A 20,060-nucleotide genomic window follows, 5' to 3' on the forward strand; every position below is an offset into this window, starting at 1 on the left:
TCTGGTCGCTGATGGGGTCTCATTGGTATTTAATACCTAATTCAGCTTCAACCCGAAACGTGGGATTTATTTGCAGAACAGTAGCCCCGTGGGGCCCGAACCGAGATCGGGGCTCCACTGTGCTAGGCGCTGTCCACGCACATTGGACGAGACAGTCTCTGTCTCCAAGAACTTACAGACGAAATTGACACGATCCACACCGAGTGGCTGGGTGGAAAGCACCAGGAATAGAGCCAGGTCCCCCAGGTCTAGGCCTGTCCTCTACCCACTAGCCCACACTGCCACTCGGTAGGACTCGTGCTGCTTTGATTTCAAGGCTCATCGTGTGCTTTCAATTCTATTCCCTTTTCAGCTAGAAAATTGGTGCCAACCAAGCCTAGTTCCCTTCGACCGCACTTAGTGGGCACGTGTTTTCTGACCGTTTGCCACCTCAAGGCTGCTCACTGAACGCTCACGCCCACTAGTGGCGGTTGGCTCACCTCTGGCACTTGGTGATGTTTCTAGTCCATGATTGGATGAGACGCGTTTTTGGCACAGGAGCGTAACACACAGCACACGTGTCCATGACACTTTGGGGGTGTCCAGCTCCGAGTCTGGTCGCAGGAACTAGATCACGTCTCATCCCAACCTAGGATCCCCTCGCCATGCCAGCTTTGCTCCTGGCCAAGGACAGCGGTTCCTGGGCATGTCCTCGCTAAGCAGGTGCCTCGAATACCCCTTCCACACAGCCCGGATAATGTTAAATGGAAAAGCTTTATGGCATGTTGCGCACAAGCCCAGGCAGATCGCATAACAAACACGCCCCACAAACAGCTTGATCCTCGGCACGTGTCTAGAGCAGCACTGGAGATGAATGTCATGTTCATTTGGCAGCCATGTCAGTTGGCCATAAAGCAGAGGAAGCAGACAAGCGTCTCTGCAGCCCAGAGACAAGATCAGGTGGGACGTGACACATTTGAAGCCCTGCCCCCTTTATTAAACTACCCAACCCCATTGGTCCTGGGACTTTAACATGGCCGTGACTAAGCTAAAGGATGCTCCTTCTGCGCCACACCGTACTTCTGAGCTCAGGTTTCTTACCCAAACCGTCACAGCCTGGGGTGGCCGTGCTAAAAGCCCCGAGCGAGCACATTTCAGGTTCTAACAACCGACCCACCTTATACAAGAAGAAGCTGTTGACCTGGCCCCCGAGATTCTTCCCCATGGTTGTGACGGAATCCCTGCTCTTCACATTCTCCAGGCCCGGGTTCCCACCAGGTGAGGTCCTACTCCACAAGGTCAGCGGGAAAGGGCCCGGTCCTTGGGTGTTCACTTGGAGAAGGCAAAGAAACTTGAAAGTCCTCAGCCAGCACACATTGCTCATCTGAGTTTCGGATCACTGAGGTTGTTTGGGCCGGGGTGGTGCTGGTTGGAGAGGGCCCCGTGCGGAAGGGTTTGCTGTGACGAGGATGTAGCCATGAGGTTCTGTTCACTCCTCTCCAGCACTACGTGTCGAATTGCATCTTCGTAGCAAGCCCATCTCTGTGGTATCTAACTCTGAGCCGCTGGCCACTATCCCTCAAGCAACTCACTCTCCGAATGAATCTGAAGTGAACGGCATCTCTGAAAACGGGAACACGAGTGCCCCCTCCCCCAACACGTCCCTCTTTAACTCTCATTTGCTGTGATGCCAACAATAACCTTAACACATGACATAGCTGGTGTGTTGCACAACCACTGTCCGTCCTGCTAGCCTTGTGCTCACATTCTGTCTGGCTCCATCAGCTCTCTCTTGTCTTCTACTTAGACTGAGTTCTTTAGGGTAGGGACTGCCTTTTTTTTCCTGTGTTTGTCCAGCGCCTGGCACAATGAGATCCGGGTCCGTGACTGGGGCTCCAAGATGCCGTGGTTAGCCAAACATTAACTAATAATCCATACCTCCAGGAAGTCGAAGGGACGCTCTGGAGGCTGCTCTGCAGAAGCGCCTGCTGCAGCTCTCACAAGGAAGTCTAACTTAGAACAGAAAGAGTTTCAAGACGTTACAAAAAATGACTTTCCCAAGTATACAATAGAGAGAAAAATCTATAGCCTGTTAGTGAAAGCAGGCCCAGCACTGTGCAAACATGAATTAGCACCAAGACAAACAAACACTGGAGAGAGTTTTACTCCAAACAAACCAAGTTCGGTTTTGTTTCAACTGAAGTTTATTATTTTCCTTTATAGATATTTTTTGTACTTAAAAAACCCACACATACACATATAGAGAGAGAGGCACATAAATCCTTCTGTTGCTTTCAGAACTGAACCACTATTCCTGGTCCTTGTACCGTGTGTCTTAAAAAACAAAAACCACCAGACAACATTTAAGAAATGAAAATTCAGACTGGGATTTTCAAAGGTGTCTATGAGGGGGAAGCACCCAACTCCCAGTGGAACTGAGCCCCCAACTCTCCTAAATGCCTTCAAACAACCCAACCTAAAGGGAAAATTCTGCCTTCAGATACATGCACACAACCCTACTGCTTTTAGAGAGAGTTAAATCTGCACAGCTGAAGGCAGAATGCACCCTTACGAGACAGATTCTGCTCTCAGTCAGCAATGGCGTAAACTTGGACTTAACTCCCCGAAAGCCAATGGAATCAATCTGGAGTTACCCACTGGGGGAAAGTGGAGTTAATTCCAGATTTGCAACTGGGATCAGAATCCAGCCCGAAGCGTTTAAACATGCATCATGAAAGAGCATGAAAAATAAAATACAATTGCAGCAGCAGCAGAAAGAGAGAACAAGACACCGTATGGCTTGCAACAAGGGATTGCTCCTGAATCTCAGGAAGGCAACAGATGCCTGGTTTTTGGAAATACTCCTGAGACTAAACACAAACTAAACAGCCAAAGCATATGAAGCTACCGCACCCCACCCGGTGTATTTACCAACCCCACCACTGGAGATGGTAGAAAACATCAGCTGTTCAGTTTTTAAATGGCAGCTGTAGAAACTTTGGACAAAGCCACATGCGACGATGAGATCACTAAAGAGAAGGAAAAAATAACCAACATTTAAGGATAAGAAATAATATTCTGATATGACAGATGCCCGGTAGGTGACACTTGCTCAGGAGGTCGGGCATCCACTCGCATGCCAGCATGTACAACCCCGTGCGCGCACACACACAGAGTTTAGTTTTAAGGCTGAAAAGATGACGAGAACCCTGACCCAATCCGTGACGGCCTTGGCTTTGCTCTCAGCTCTGAGCCGGAGTCATAAGCCGCCACCCGCTCTTCACAAAACCCTTTACAACTACTGGCCTACGGTTTGGTTTGCTATTAGGGGAAGGGGGGGTGAAAGCACAGCGCCCAGACCTCACAAGACAAGCTCGATTGGTGACCACAAAACTAGAGCGTTCAGAATCCTGCAGCCAGTGAACTATTTGTTTTTCTTACATTTCAAGCTTAAATTTAAAACCTAAAAGGAGGAGGCGGTCCTCAGCGGCTAGTCGAACCCGTGCCACTCGCTCTGCTCCGAATCGTACTCCAGCTCCGCCCCGATGCACCGGACCCCCTCCAGCAGCATGGGTGTGCCATGGTGGCGATCTGCAAGACAGAATGGCCTCTGCTTACACAGCAATACAGGGATGGAGCTCACCGGATGCTCACGGATACCCGGCTACGCTAGCTTAGGCCTGGATTGTGGAAATGCAGGGGGCAAATCGTATCTTCCCAGGAGGGAGGGATATAGAGCCTGCCAGTGAGACCACAGCTGGTATCGTTCACATGCATCTTTCTGTTGCTTTCCGGACAAGGAGTTTCTGATTATTTGTGAATCAGTAGAGCCTAGAAGTTGAGCCCCACGGTGCTGTGCACTTTACCTAGCAGGAGACAGCCCCTGCCCCCAAACACTTACAGTTTAAAGAGACAAAACGTGGGAGGAGAAGGAGTGACTTGCCCATGGTCACACAGGAGGGAACAGAACCCAGGTGTCCTGCCTTCTAAATCCAGCATCCTTCATGCTGGTGTAACTTGTTGCCCTCTAGTGGCCCCTAGACCATAGAGATTGATGAGTCTGCTACAGCCTTGGCTAAAAGTCATGGGTCTTTCAGCTCATGCAGTAGACTGAGTTGAGGTTCATACACAAGGCTTCAGAGCTCCCAGGTTTGATCCCGCCTGCTGCCGCCGGGTTTGTTGGCGTTACACTGGCACCTGGGAAACTGAGCAAGTGAAACCTGATTCGTGGGGAGAGTGTGCTTTTTATTGAGCTTGTTTCCAACAGTTTTTTATTAACACCTGTTTAATGCAATCCGGCCCCGATTCAGGAAGGTGCTTCAGGATGGGTTATAACATTAAGCCTGTGCATAGTTCCACTGAAGTCAATGAGGCTTACTCACATGCCTACGTCCCTGCCTGAGTCAGAGCCATGCCTGGGTGGCAAGATCTCTAGTGAAGATTGAGGCATCCGGCCTTTCATTTAACAGCTCCTACTTCACACGTCTGAATCATCCCAAGATTTATCCATCAATAAGGATGGTTAAAAATACCAGGAATGTCAAACCTTACATACAAAACCATCGCAACACATGTTCCCAGACCTTCCTTGTACCATACAGCAAAAGGGTACAAACCCAATATTCTGCAATGTCACAAGTTCAGTGACAGGGAGTATTTGAGGAGATTCTCATCTTTTACGCAGATTTTTCCCTATTAAAATTTCCAATTAACAAAACTGACAAAGATCACATCCTCTCACTTCCCTAATTGCAAATTAATATTAAATTGCAAGCTTTCTGTCACATTCCAGGTCGGGGGGAAAAAAGGAAAGATACCACGATTGCAGAGTCTGCATGGCTTTCTGATAAATTAATTATACTGAATGTAATTTCACTGCCAGCAGAACACCAATGATGAGTGAGGGCAAAATGAGTAATAATGCACTTGGAAGCAGAGGTGAATAAAGAGAGTTGTGTGTGAAATAGGGGCGAGACCATCTGTGATCATTAAATCTGATAGGTTCTTCTGAATTCTGAGACATACACGGGAATTTAACAGCAGAGAAATTACTGTTGATCCACAGGATATTATCCGTTTCTACTCCGCGCTGATTAGGCTTCAACTGGAGTATTGTGTACCGTTCTGGGCGCCACATTTTAGGAAAGATGTGGACAAACTGGAGAAAGTCCAGAGAAGAGCAACAAAAATGATGAAAGGTCTAGAAAACATGACCTAGGAGGGAAGATTGAAAAAATTGGGTTTGTTTAGTCTGGAGAAGAGAAGACTGAGAGGGGACGTGATAACAGTTTTCAAGTACATAAAAGGTTGTTACAAGGAGGAGGGTGAAAAAATTGTTCTCCTCAACCTCTGAGGATAGGACAAGGAGCAATTGGCTTAAATTGCAGCAAGGGCGGTTTAGGTTGGACATTAGGAAGGACTTCCTACCTGTCCAGGTGGTTAAGCACTGGAATAAATTGCCCAGGAGGGTATATTGTATATATTTATGCCTGTGTATATTTATGCCTGCATCTGTAATTTTCACTCCAAGCATCTGAAGAAGTGGGTTTTTTACCCACGAAAGCTTATGCTCAAATAAATCTGTTAGTCTTTAAGGTGCCACCAGACTCCTTGTTGTTTTTGTGGATACAGACTAACCCAGCTGCCCTCTGATACTTGACCCCTGGAGGTTGTGGAATCTCCATCGCTGGAAGTTTTAAAGAACAGGTTAGACAAACCCTTATCAGGGATGGTGTCGTTATTACAGTCCTGTCTTGAGTGCAGGGGACTGGATAAGATGACCTTGTGAGGTCCCTTCCAGTCCTACACATTTATGATTCAAAGAAGCCAATTAAAAAGCTAATTACATTACCAGAAGGAGAGATGTAAAGAGAGGTAACAAAGTACTGTTAAAACCCTGTTCTAATTAACATTTCCAATTAGCCAACAAAAAAATAATTATGCAGAATCCCACATTCGCTCACAAATTACTGTGCTCTGCGAGAGAGGCTGGATCAAGGTTCACTCAGCTCATCATAATTGAGGATTTTGCTTAAAGGATCTATTAGTTATGTGGAAAATGGGGTGGGCAGCAAGATGGCAAAAATCACCAATGACACAATATTATTTAGAGTCACAGATTCCAAGGCAGATGGGACCATTGTGATCATTTAGTCTGACCTCCCGTATAACACAGACCACAGACCTGCCCCACAATTATTCCGAGAGCAGAGATTTTGGAAAAACATCCCATCCTGATTTAAACATGGCAAGTGATGGAGAATCCATCATGATCCTTGGGAAATTGCTCCAGTGGTTCATGATCTCACCACTGAAACTTCGTGCCTTATTTAGGACACAGAGCAGAGAAAACTAAGGACCAAACCAGGCCAGTGAAAGGCAACGGAAGATCAAATGCAAGGCTGATAAATGCAAGGCGACGTGCACTGGAAGGAATGATCTGAACGACTTACGTGCCAAAATCAGCTGCATTAACTCAGTGAAAGGATCTTGGTGTCAATGTGAACAACTGAATGATAAGAGTTGTGCAAATAATGACTCCAGCGAACCTCCGAGTTACGAACTGACCAGTCAACCACACACCTCGTTTGGAACCAGAAGTACGCAATCAGGCAGCAGCAGAGACCAAAAAACCCCAGGACTGTGCTAAACAAACTTCTACAAAAATAAAGGGAAAGTTAAAAAAAAAAATAAAGATTTGACAAGATAAGGAAATTGTTTCTGTGCTTGTTTTATTTAAATTCAGATGGTTCAAAGCAGCATTTTTCTTCTGCATAGTAAAGTTTCAAAGCTGTATTAAGTCAATGTTCAGCTGTAAACTTTTGAAAGAATCACCATAACTAGGACCCTACCAAATTCACGGCCGTGAAAAAAGTGTCATAGACTGTGAAATCCGGTCTCTCCCCGCGTGAAATCTGGTCTTTTGTGTGCTTTTATCCTATACTATGCAGATTTCACGGGGGAGACCAGCGTTTCTCAAATTGGGGGTTCCGACCCAAAAGAGGGTCGTGGGGGTGTGTGTCACAATGTTATTGTAGTGGGGTCGGAGTATTGCCACCCCTACTTCCGTGCTGCCTTCAGAGCTGGGTGGCCGGAGAGTGGCGGCTGTTGGCCGGGTGCCCAGCGCTGAAGGCAGCGCCCCACCAGCAGCAGCCCAGAAGTAAGGGTGGCAATATCATACCATGCCACCCTTACTTCTGCGCTGCTGCCTTCAGCGTTGGGTCAGGACCCCTACAGTTACAACACTGTGAACTTTCAGATTTAAATCGCTGAAATCATGAAATTTACTATTTTTAAAATTCTATGACCATGAAATTGACCAAAATGGAATGTGAATTTGGTAGGGCTCTAGCCGTAACCTTTTGTTCAGTTCCGAACAAGCTCCATTCTCGAGGCTGTGTCACTGGCAATTTTTAAAAGTCCAAAAAATGAGTTTCAGGTGGAACAAATGGTTTGATTTCAATTTTGACCAATTTAACATTTTCAATTTTTATAACAAGAAAAAGTCATTTCAGCCTGCGATCGAGAGCCAGTGTGGACACTGGACCACAGCTTAGGAGACCCGGGCTCTATTCCTGGCTCTGCCACTGGTTTGCTGGCTGACCCTGGGCAAGTCACTTTGCCTCTCTTTCCCCATCTGTAAAATGGGGCTAATGCTACTGACCTCAGGTGCTTTGAATTCTACAGCTGATCTGAGCTAGGTGTTATCTCCACAGTAGCTGCACACACACATTAGGCATGCAATTGAGCATGCATTTTTCACATGCATGTTTGAACAAACAGACAAATGGGCCCTTATTCCCCAAACAACCTGACTGGGTTGGCCAACTAAGCCTTTCACGGGGCACCAACTCCCAGGACACACTGGCTAATTCCATCCCCACCCCACATTTAGGCAGGGTGGATAACAACCAATGATTTGGGGAGGGGGGAAATCAGGGGGGGGGTTGCTTTAAATTGGATATTTTTTATGTTATTCAAATTATAAGAAGTTTTTCTTTTTAAAAATACACCTATTTAAAATGAAATCTGAACTTAACACAAAATATGTCAAGGGCCTAAGTTTATTATAATCTCTTAACATATTTAACTACAAAATATAAATGCTGAATCCACGAGCCTCTATCAAAAACTGTGAGTTAAAGGGTGCTTTTCTATATAAAGCATCGGGGAAAACATCTAACTTTTCAGGTCAAGCTCTACCAATATGGCATGATAGCTTAGGTACTGCACTCAGGGCTTGTTATGTTTAGTAACAATACATTTTATAGGCTGGTCTGTGTTTAATTGACGTCCAATTACCATCCCAATGCAGCTTGACACAAATCATGGCCAGTAAGTTAATTATCTAGTAAATAAGCAACATGTCATTCACCATTTTCTAACGTACTATGTACAATGAATGAATACGAATCTGAAAATATTAGGCTAAATACAGTCATTGCTTTACTAGTTACAGTGCACCGTCCTAGGTAGCAAAAAGACATACCGGTCTAGTGTAAAGATTCTCTTTAGTTGTAAATGAAGATGTTTTAATGGTTGTATCAAGCAATGAGAATGCACCTTTCTTTAGAAAATAACTGAAGTACCAATGGAAAAGTTGATTAAAATCAAGTATTTAAATCCAGGCTTTCCCATTGGTGATTTAAAGCACCTGGATTTAAATCAGTCTCCCCTGTATTTAGAATACACCCCAAAAAGTAAAATTATCCCTCGGGTGACTGGCTTGTCTCCTGGGCCTGAGGACTTTGGGGGCTGTCCCAGTTCCTAGCCCAGCCACTGGGGTGCTGTTCTAGGAGGAAAGGTCCATTTTTGACCTTCAGAAGGCAAAACTGGTCAGCAGACAGGTTGGTTTGGGTTAGGTCCATCTCTGTGCTTCTGGGAACCTTCCCACCCACCCCGCAATTCTCTGCTCCCCACACCAACCTCCTTCCCGACTGTGCCAGGAGTCGCAGGACGGCCAGTCACTTCCCTGCAGCAGAATCAGCTCTGAACCGCTGCAGGACTCCAGTTTTCCTGGGGCTTTTATTGCAGTTTTGAAGTTTTATTAAAAACCACATTTCAGTGGCTCTGCTGCTCAATCTTTGCTTCCATCTGCCGAGCAAGGGGGCAGGCTGCTCTGCGTATCGCTGCTAATAGCCCCCTCATCTCGCTTCAGCTTAATCTCCAGTTCATTAACTCCATTTGCTCGCAGGCGCCAGAGAAAACAAATTTCCTGCGCAGTGTGATGTTAACATAGGCAGGATATTAATTCGAGGGCTGATGCTTGTAAAGGATGGCTCCATATTGGACCCTCTGCAAGGGAACCGCCAACCTGGCTCCTGAGAATTGTCCAGCCCTGATTCCACAAAGCACGTGCTTAACTTTAAGCATGCGCTTAAATCCTTTGCTGAATGGGGGCCATGGTCTCCTCGTGCTGTAAAGCCACTAGCCCGGGAGAGGTTCCTTGGGGACCTTGGACCGGCGCCTCGGGGCTGATCTCATTGACGCTGCAGCAAAGGGAGTCACTGCAGCTGATGTCATTCAGAGCATGCCTGGCCTAGCTGGGACACAGGCTTGGGCAAGGACCTTGCCGGTCTCCCTCCACCGCCTTATTTTCTGCTTCAGGAGCCGTCCCTAGCGGGCGGCGTATTTGCCACAGGGACCCCCAAACCAGAGCCACCTTCCATCGCTTCCCAGGCGCCACAGCAGCAGAGCCCCCCCATGCTGCCTCCCAACCCTCCCCCATGGCTCAGGGGGGGCTCCAGCCTGCGGGGCAAGACCCAGCGTTCTGTGAAGGCAGCAGGCTCAGTGTGATGTTACTTGGGGAATCCCCTGACCCCAGCCCTTCCCAGTCACTGCGGGGGGCCCGAAGAATGGCTCCCGTGGGATGGGGGAGGAAAGTCAGCACTCCTCTGCCCAACCGCGATGCCAGATTCGGGGCCCCGGGCAACCAGCAGATGACCTAAATAAACTGCATTTTGGAGGCTGCGCTCCGCTAACGGAATTCATCTTTGCAAATTCCATGGGCTGCTAACGAGCCTACAGAAGAGCCGCATTCCTGCACGCGTGACACGGGCAGGGAGGTTACTACCCCCACCAGACAGGCAGCCCCGTCGCTCGCCGTTCGGCAAGTCCAGGGGCAAGAATGCTGCCAATGGTCTACAGCGTCTCACAGGGAGCTGGTGCCCAGCCGCTTGCACCCCGTTGGCCTCGGACGATGCACTGATCTAAGCAAAGGCACCACCACAGAGAGGGGATCCAGAGTTCCCCCCAGCTAGCAGCCTTGGGGCTACTGAATGGGATCCACCCCTCAGAATATAGGGGAGGTGTCCAGCAGTGGTTACAGACCCTCAGAAGCTCACATGGAGTTTCGCAGCAGCAGCAGACGCAGAGGATGTGACAAGCAGCGTCGGGCCCGTTAATAGGATGTGTCCAAAGCCGGGTAATTATTCCGAGGGAAAGGAGAGATTATACAGAATCAGCTTCAAAGCCGCCCTGCTGCATATCATAATGCGGTTAAGGAGAAAGCCATCTCTAATTAAACCAGGGAGAGAGAAGATGAATCCTCTACAGAGCCAGCAGATGGCAGCAAGGAGTTGAGACAGATTTGGAAAACCACATCCGAGGGGACTGCTTGGGCATCACGGATCCTAGAGCGTGTCTAACACTAACTACCCATCCCTCGCTTTATGGGCACCCATCACCGTGGCCTCTGGGCAAGTCACATTAGCTGAAGAGGAAACGACTGGCTGTGGTGGGCACTGATGGCTGAACAAGTTCTCCTCTGGTTGTAAAAAGACAAGCGGGTAAGTCCATTCCCCACCTTCCAAATGGGGAAACTGAGGCACGGGGCGGTTTCCCGCAGTGCCAGTGCACCAATGGCAGAGCCAGGGACAAACCCCAGGCTCTCTGTCGACTGGATCACGCTGTCGCTCCCGTGCCATAGGTAAGTTTGAGTTCCGAGTGGAGTCCAGCGCATTTTAGCACCAAATTCAGTGTTCGGGATTCATTATTTAAGCCCCAGGTCTGTAAAGGGAGAGACTCACAGAGAAAGCAGCAGCTCTCTGCTCCCTTAGCGCATGAGCTACGCTCGCTGAATGCCAAGTGACATTCCTTTCCCTCTGATCGGGTCAGACCCCGATCCCCTGGTGTAAACCCAGCCTGCCACTCCCGAGTTACTTCGGATTCACACCAGTTCACCAAGATGTCAACACGGCCTGCGATTACAGTCACGGCACATGCTCAGCGTGAGAGCGTCTGGGTGTCACGTATAATTCACACCTCCATTTAAGTCACTGCTGGCTTTGGCCTACACACTTGCCTGGGCCTCCCACGGCTATTACCTCTGCTCTTTGAGAGGCTGGGGGAGGCCGTTTTAAGCAGCCCAGTCCATCTCCATCAGCTCCTGTCCGAGAGCTCTGCCAACCCCACTTTTGCTGCATTGCCGGGGCAGAGCTGCCCATTTTGATCTGCCGGGGAACGGCAGAGACGTCGCGGCCCGTCAAACACTGCAGCGAGGAGCTGCATGATGCAGCGCTGCGTCTGCGCTGGAAGCCGGCCGTTTCAACGGAAACCTCTGCAGCTCTCCTCGCTGTAGATCTAAATTGGACTGGGTGCCCGTGCCCCGAGCAACGGCAGCGCCTTATCACTCGCAGACGCAAGCGCTGCCTTCCGGGAAGAGGTACAGATCCAGCTGTTCCCGAGCCACCCAGCTGTTCCCGAGCCACCCAGCTGAGAGCAGCCCGAGGCACCACAAGCCCTGGCTTGCTGAGCCGTTGTAAGGAGCTGATCCAAAGGTCACTGAAGTCAGTGGAGCTGCACGTTGACTGCCCGAGGCTTTGGATCAGGCCTTAAATGTCCTAGCTCCCCATCCTCTCTCTCTCTCTCCAGCCAAGATGGTTATCGCTCCGTTGGCAGGCAGCGTCAGCCGTGATGCCAAGTGTCACTTGCGGGCGCCAGGGGATTTCGGTCTCAGAGCTTGAAAAGCTGTTTTGTCCACTGCTGTTCTTCAAGCCTAATTTTCTCAGCGATATTTTTTTATCATCAGGGTCGGTGGGAAGCCACCAGCATGTCCGAGCTCTGCTGGGATGAGTCACCCCTTACGCCGCAGCGGGGCTGATAAGAAGCTCAGGGAATTAAGGGGGCACTGTCGGGTTAAACATCGGCCTGGAAACAAGCTCTGTGTCTCCGAGTGGTGTTACTAATAATAACTGGGAGATTAGTAACATCAGGGGAAAGAATCTTTTAAAATCCAGGCCTCCATCCTGCAAACCTTCGGCACGTGCTTCAGCCGCGTCAGGGCTGCGTAATGCGCTTGGAGTCATGCCCGTGTTTGCAAGACTGGTGCCCTAGTTTGCTTTCTGCATATTGCTCAGCTTGGACAGTGTAGCCGGGCCGGTCAGTTTCACGGACCCGCCCCAGCAGCCCATGTGGGTGGGGAACAAAAAAGCCTCCACGTGACGAGCCAAGAGCGTTTCCACCCAGCCGCCGGCTGAGTCAGCGGGGTGCTGCCGGCTCAGGTGGAATGGGACACACAGCAACAGCAGACTGCACGAGAGGCAGTGCCCGCAGGGAGGGCTGCAGGAAGGGCAGGTCTCCGGCCTGTGGTATGTAGGAAGTCAGACTAGGCCATCAGCCTTGGAATCTGTGAATCGAGGGGTAAAACACGAGCAGCCCTTTCTGGACAGAAACACCAACAAACTCTGCATATTAGTTAGGGGACTCCCTGAACCCATGGGGCTCTCCCCCTGCTCTGTACCTGCTTGGAAGTAGGCAGGAGATGGGGGCTGCTTAACTGGAAACAACCTACAGCAACTTACCTCAAACAATTCATAGAATCATAGAATATCAGGGTTGGAAGGGACCCCTGGAGGTCATCTAGTCCAACCCCCTGCTCAAAGCAGGACCAATCCCCAACTAAATCATCTCAGCCAGGGCTTTGTCAAGCTGGGCCTTAAAAACCTCTAAGGAAGGAGATTCCACCACCTCCCCAGGGAACCCATTCCAGTGCTTCACCACCCTCCTAGTGAAATAGTGTTTCCTAATATCCAACCTAAACCTCCCCCACTGCAACTTGAGACCCTTGCACCTTGTTCTGTCATCTGCCACCACTGAGAACAGCCGAGCTCCATCCTCTTTGGAACCCCCCTTCAGGTAGTTGAAGGCTTCTATCAAATCCCCCCTCACTCTTCTCTTCTGCAGACTAAACAAGCCCAGTTCCCTCAGCCTCTCCTCGTAAGTCATGTGCCCCAGCCCCCTGATCATTTTCGTTGCCCTCTGCTGGACTCTCTCCAATTTGTCCACATCCCTTCTGTAGTGGGGGGCCCAAAACTGGACGCAATACTCCAGGTGTGGCCTCACCAGTGCTGAACAGAGGGGAATAATCACTTCCCTCGATCTGCTGGCAATGCTCCTACTAATGCAGCCCAATATGCCATTAGCCTTCTTGGCAACAAGGGCACACTGCTGACTCATATCCAGCTTCTCAATTCCTCCTCCCTTATCAATAACCCCCACAGCAACCTTCCCCTCCTGAGCTGTTACCGTCTGTGAACCCCCAAGACATACAGCAGGCAGCCAACTGGGTTTGAACCCTGACCCTTTCACACCAAAACACAGAGTTCCATCACTTGAGCTAAAGGCATCAGCTCAGCTGAGCACCAGAAGTAGTAGGCTATTATCCTCTATATGGACCTGCCCCCCCACCCCAGCACCCTACATTTTATCTTGCCTTATTTAGCCCTTCAGGACAGCGGAGGCAACTGTAGATTTGCAGAGCGTTGTGGAAATTAATAGTGCCGGGTACAATATTTTATCAGAAGTCCTCAGCCCGGGATTTTGCTGCTTGCAGCTCAAAGAGAGAACAGCTGCTGTTGCCAGCTCAATCGCTCCATTAGCGGTGCCGCGTTCTAGTTGCACTAGGGTAAGGATGCACAGGGGCTGATACGCCAGCCAGCACAAGGAGCAGAGCTCTCTTGGGCGCTAGGGGAGCTGGCTCTGGGCATGTGCTGGCAGCAAAGGGAGTCCCCGTCCTTTTGCAGGAGGTAATATATTCTCGTTTAAATCCCTGGCAGGTTAATAAACCAGGAGACATCTAAAGGGTGACGTAACTGAGCAGGCTGGCTCCTCGCGCCTTTGTGCTACGCTCGCTTCTCTTTCTCAGGACTCAGGCAAAGGATTCCAGGATTTCAACTGAACTTGCTGCTTATTAACAAGGTGCTGGGACACACCCTCCACTGCACGGATGTCAAGGGTCCATTCTGAGCATTAACCATTGGGTCCATTCTGAGAGAAATTAACTATTGAAACAATTTACCCAGGGGCGTGGTGGATTCTCCAGCACCGGCAAGTTTTAAATCAAGATGGGCTGGGTTTTCTGGAAGCTCGGCTCTAGGGATTATTGTGGGGCAGGTCTCTGGCCTGGGCTATACAGGAGGTCAGACTGGAGGGTCACAATTGCCCTGGCCTTGGAATCCATGATCCTCTAGTTTGCCTTCCTGAGAGCACTGGCCAGAGAACCCACCCAGGAATCCTGCAGCCAGCCCAGTTTAGGTTGCCAGCTGCAGAGCTGGGGCCTGATCCTCTGGCCACTGAAGTCAATGGGAGATTTTCCATCAACTCCGACAGCCATTGGCGCAGGCCCCTCCCCAGCCTCAGGATCTGAAACTGCTCTAAGTCCAAGGATCGATGGATCCATGATTCTGATCCGGCTCCAGTTCCAAGAGGTGCTTTGGCTGGACCCACCTGCGCTGTCACTCGCACAGCAAGCCCTGTAATGGTGTAATCCAGAGCATGGGGCCATTGATCCTACTGCAGTAGGATAACAGACAAGCTCTGAGCCTGGCTGGCTGCTGGGGGAGAGGCCCCAGCTGGTGGAAGGGGCCAGGTGATGAGAGCCCTGGAGACCTCTGCTTATCTGCAGAGCAGGGACAGAACAGAAGCGGCACAGCCAGCTTCTCCCAACCCTGCCCTGCCAACGTGTCTCTGCCTTGGCCTGGGAGGAATCCAGCCTTCATGGCCCACCCCACTCGGCCCGTGACCTCTCTGCTGAGGTAGTCTATGAGAATGGCCAGTGGTGAGGGTGGTCACGTGGATGCTTCTCCCACTGGGAACTAGCCTGACATCCACCACATCCTTCATACAAGGGGCCATGCAACACAGCCAGAGGGCAGCACCCTCCAGCCATTGCCAATCTGGGCTTGATCAGAATAATCTGGAGAGGAAAGGCCCATCTCCTGTGGCGTCGGGCCCCCCCCTTCTGAATCTGCCAAGAGACAGAAGACTCCTTTGAGCCGAGTCAGGGCCCAATTCTGCAGGGGCTTGAGCATCTGAAACTTCTACTGAAACCGCTGGGAGACGCAGCCAGTCAGGGGCTAGCTCAGTAAATACGCTTGGGACAATTTGAAACACTGCTCTAGTCTGCCCTGCGTAGCCCAGGCTGCTCCATCCCGCCCTGTTACCCCTGCAGGGAACCTGGTCACTCAGGTCCGATTCAGCATTTCAGTCCCCAAGAAACCCAACTGCTGTGTGGCCCAGGCAGGGACAGGAGGGACCGAGGGGCGGCCAGTGCCCAAGGAGGTTGATCAGGTGAGATGTGCCCACATGATCCATCAGATGGCTTGTGTCCCAGGCTGCAGAGGCAGGTGAAAACCCCCAAGGGCCCTGCTCATCTGAGCTGGGAAATTCCTTCCCAGCCCCAAATCTGGGCATCCGTTTGGCTCCCAGCCTCGGTGTGACACCCCAACCAAGCACCGAAGACAGATTTAAAGTGTTGCGCCGCCGCTCGCCCCGCCTCAGCCCAGCCCTGCCCACGATGCACACAGGGCACGGGGAAGCAGCAAATCCACAATCAGACAATTCAACCCCGCCCGGCTGGCTTGAGAATGGCAAGAGACACCCCCCACACACACACCTCCCGGAGCTCCCCTTCGCTAGGAAACCCCAGCCCACGTAAACCGGAGAGCAAGGGGTCAGCATCACAGCTTTGAACGCTCCACGTGGAGCCCCAGGAGAGTCCGTATCCATCCCCTTTCCCCCCGGCGTCCCGGTAAAGCCAAGCGACGTTCGCCGGGCCCAAGGGGACGGTGACAGAGGGTGGATCTGTCAGATCCCCGTAGCGTGCGGCCCGGCATGCAGCATGGGGTGTCTATAGTGGTTGGGACCCTAGAGCAGACGGCCGCTGCAGTTAAGAACCCCTCCCCCCGCCTTCCTGTTTTTCTCCCACTCTCCTTAGGCAAATAACAGGGGGCTCTAGGAGCATCTCTGTCCCCTAAGGTACTTATGTGGTCTCTGTTCTCCCAGTGCTTCACAATCCTCAGTGTATAATGGGACAGTGCTGCTTTCGCCACTGGATGGGTAGAAACTGAGGCACAGAGACTATGGGCCAGATTTGTCAAGGGATTTAGCACCTAAAGATGCAGGTAGGCGCTGGGTGGGCTTTTCAAAAGCCTCCAGGCACCTAAGTACCTTGAAAAATCCGGCCCTACGTCACGTAGGCAATCTGGCAGAGCAGGGTCTCGCCAAGTCCCCAGCTAGCGCCCAAACCACTGGACCCGTCTCCAGGGGTGGGAACCTGCTTCTCTTTTCTTTGCCCAGCCCCGTCCTTCCCAGACGGCTACAGCACGGCTGGGGCATTCCCGGGGTGGGGGAGGGGGGTTTTCCATCACAGCTCTCTCCTCAGGAGGGGAGTCAGAAGGGAAGGTTACAAATGCCACGAAGGGGCTGGGCCGTGTCTCCGCCCACACACCTGCCCTGTTAGCATGGCTGAAAGATGGGAAACTCAGCCCCTGACGCCCTCGTACCCAGCCAGGGGCCAGCTCACCGGGGTCATCGTCCTGCTTGCGAAGCAACTTCGCTCTGCGGCCCTGGAGCCAGCAGACCTATGAAACATCCACAGCCAAACCCAGATCACCTGGGGGCACCGGACTGGAAGGGACCTGCTGGGTCACCGAGTCCGGCCCCTGTTATCACAGGCAACCCCCACACACCAGCCCGATCACATGCCAAGCAAGCTCCATCTTCAAACTACTGAGACTGTGTCTCTCCCCCGCCCGCCGCCACTGCTCTGACTGTGCATGAATTCCTCCCCCCGGCCCCGCCGCCACCGCTCCGACCGCGTGTTCCCCACAGTCTTTGCATTTCCAGCCTGAATTTACTCCTGGCCAGTTTCTCCCCATTGGCTCTTGGGCCACCACTGTCCTTTAGCTTCACTAGCTCTTCCCCCTCCCTGGTTCCCCGCCCCCAGGGGATTTACAGAGCAATCAGATCCCCTCTCAGCCTGCGTTTTGCCAAGCTCTTCCAGCGCGCTGTCCTAAGACAGGCTCTCCATTCCCCGGGCCCCCCTAGCAGCCCTCCTCTGTCCTGTGCCAGTCCCAATGCCTCTTTCTGGAACATGGGTAACCAGAATTGTGCACAGGATTCCAGGGGAGATCGTCCCCGTGCGCTGGCTGATCTCTCTCTCTACTGGAAACACCTTGCCTGATGCGTCCTAAATCCCCTAGGAGTCAGCTGTAGCCGCTGGTCAGGCTGCAGTCACTCACCAGGGCTGGATTCCAGACGGCCCATGCAGTGAAAGGCGCCGGACCCCGTTTCCAGCGCAGTTTAGAGGGATACCTACCCATGACCCGGGCTTGAACGACCACTTTGACGCAGGCACCATCGTGGGTCTCACTGGACAGCATCATCTCTTCTTTCAGGACCCCTTCTTTGTGCGCGGTGTACTCGCACTTAACACTGTAGCCTGGAATGGAGAAGGAATTAAAGCCAAGAGTCAATAGCCAAGCCCCTGGAAGGCAGCGTGTGCAGGGGTTAGAGCTGGGAGATCTGGCCTACTCCTGACCTTGCCGTTGGTCACGGCAGCACCACCTCTGGGTCCCTCAACATCCCCCCCAATCCATACGTACCTAGCCCCGCCTTGCGACAGGGCTGTACGGCCCTCGAACTGAGGCGCCCATTCCCACACGGTGCCTGGAGCCAGAAAGGAACTGGGGCAGCCAGCAGGCAATGGATAGAGCGTGGGATTAGAACTCAGCAGACCTGGGCTCTACCACTGGATTGCTGAAGTGACTTTCCCAAGGTCACCCAGTGCCTCAGTTTCCCCATCTATGAAATGGGGATAAAGATGCTTACTTTCTTGTAAAGCACTTGGCGACCGGCCCCCGGACACTCTCTAGGAGCCAGGTGGTAATGCAGGGAAGGGGTTAGGGTTGGCGAGGTTACAGATCCCCCTCACTTCCCAGGGCTGGAGAGTCAGCATGCTCAGGAAACACCTGCTCTAGAGCTTCACCGAGCACCAGCTGGTGCTTCGGATCAGTCCCGTCCATCACAGAGCGCGGGAGCTTCGCAGCGACGCTGGCTCTGGGCAGGGAGATGCTCTCCTGGCTCCTTGAGGCCGGGCTTGGGAAGCATCCCTCTATTGCACCCCTGCCAGCAGCCCCGCCATGAACAGTGGCCCATGCCAGGAGGCCATTCCACCCAGCAAGTCGACAGTTCGGCTCGCAGCTCCTCAACGCTGCAGATTATGTGGGGCTGATCTGCGCAGACCTGGGGCTTTAATCCATCAGAGGAGAGCAGGTAATGTTTCCCAGACGCCCGACGGACCGAGCGAGCTCTGTTAGGTGCGTCTGTGCTGAGGCAGAGCCGGTGGCATGAACCGTCTCTAACCAGGAGGGCCAGGGGGGTGACTAGATTCACCGTCTTTGACAGCAAAGCCAGTCAGAGCTGACAACCCACCCACTCCTCTAACCCAGCGCCCCACGGAGCAGCCATGGGGAGGCGAGGAAGCGCAGCAACAGGAAACAGCTTCAAGGAATTCACATCGGAGCCTGAGCTGAGCGATCGCTGTAGGTGGGACTCGCTGGTGCTGAATCCCACTGTATTGAGCAAGTGTAACGACCTGGCCTGAGGTCCTCAGCGGGGTTTGGACCTCGGCCTTTCAGCACCGCTGTGCAGCCCGCTTGAGCTGAAGGAGCAACTCCTCTGGCTGGCTGGCAGCACTAGTGGGCTTTTATCTGCTGTGGACCAGTCACTAGAGGGGGCCACCGCATGTGCTTTGCCAGTGTGACCAAAAGGGAGTCACTCGCAGGCCCTGCTCAGCCCTAGGCGAAAAGGTGCTTCGAGCCCCCGCTATGTTCCGGGGAGGGCGGGGGGGTGCAGAACCGGGGCCCGGACATGCTGCAACTGCTAAGGGAGCACACGCTGCCCTCGTTTAGGGTCTGAGCTGCAGCAGCACCCGGAGGCCCCAGTCGGGATCCGGGTCACACTGTACTGGGTGCTCTGCAGCCACGCGGCCCCTGCCTGGGGGGGGGGGGGGGGTCGGGTTGAGAAAGGTGCAGCAGCTGCTGCTCCTGTATATGCCTCAGGGCCCCTTAGCACACAGCCTGCCCCTGCAGGGACCCCCCTCCAGCCACTGCTGCTGGGGTAGCCCCCTTCAACTAGGGTTGTCACCTTTCTAACTGCTGGTAACTGGACCCCCAAACCCCGCCCCTGCCCCTCCCCTCCCCCAAGGCCCCGCCCCTGCCCCGCCTCACCCTCCGAGGACCTGCCCCCTGCCCACCTCTACCCCCAAGGACCCATCCCTGTCACTCGCTGGATTGTCTCAAGGAGCCTGCCTGCAGGTAGGAGGCGGCCCCAGCTGAGCAGAGGCTGGAACGGGTTAATGACCCGGCACCTCCCCCTGACCCGCGGTAACCGGACTTCTGGTTCAGGTGCCATTTAGGGTTGCCAGGTCCCCTTTTCAGGCGGACTTTCTGGTTGAAAACTGGGCACCTGGCAACCTTAAATGGCCCCCGGACACAGAAGCCAAAACCCGGAGTGTCCGGGTAAAATCCGGACGGGTGGCAGCCCTACCCTCAACGCTCCCTTCATCTGGCAGCAGCTGGCAAAGCCAGGACTCAGCATCATTTCTCCACACTGCTCCTCGCCCTTCACACCCCGCGTTTCTCTCTCCCGCTGCACTAGGCCCAAGTGAAAATAAGCAGAGGCCACAAACTTGGATGGCCCCACCCGTTCATCGCCCCATGCAGACGTCTCAGAGCTCTGTAATGGAGCCCATTTCCCCCGGGGCACCTGGGGCAGAGTGGGGACTGGAGCAGATCACTGGC

General features: G+C 52.4%; 1 protein-coding gene across 1 annotated transcript in view; it reads right to left on the bottom strand.

Annotated features, from left to right (window-relative positions):
* Nucleotides 1–2,171: 2,171 nt before the first annotated feature.
* CUNH20orf27 (chromosome unknown C20orf27 homolog) overlaps nucleotides 2,172–20,060 on the bottom strand; it is a 119,042-nt gene continuing 101,153 nt past the window's right edge. Inside the window, exons 4-5 of the mRNA XM_024207034.2 lie at nucleotides 17,576–17,698; nucleotides 2,172–3,570 (exon numbers count right to left, since the gene is read on the bottom strand). Of these exons, the coding sequence (XP_024062802.1) occupies nucleotides 3,470–3,570; nucleotides 17,576–17,698 (224 nt within the window). The 3' untranslated portion in view covers nucleotides 2,172–3,469. The remainder of the gene's footprint in view (nucleotides 3,571–17,575; nucleotides 17,699–20,060) is intronic.

Source organism: Terrapene carolina, unplaced genomic scaffold, assembly GCF_002925995.2.
Source record: "Terrapene carolina triunguis isolate 2854851 unplaced genomic scaffold, T_m_triunguis-2.0 Scaffold633, whole genome shotgun sequence".
Lineage (NCBI taxonomy): Eukaryota > Metazoa > Chordata > Testudines > Emydidae > Terrapene > Terrapene triunguis.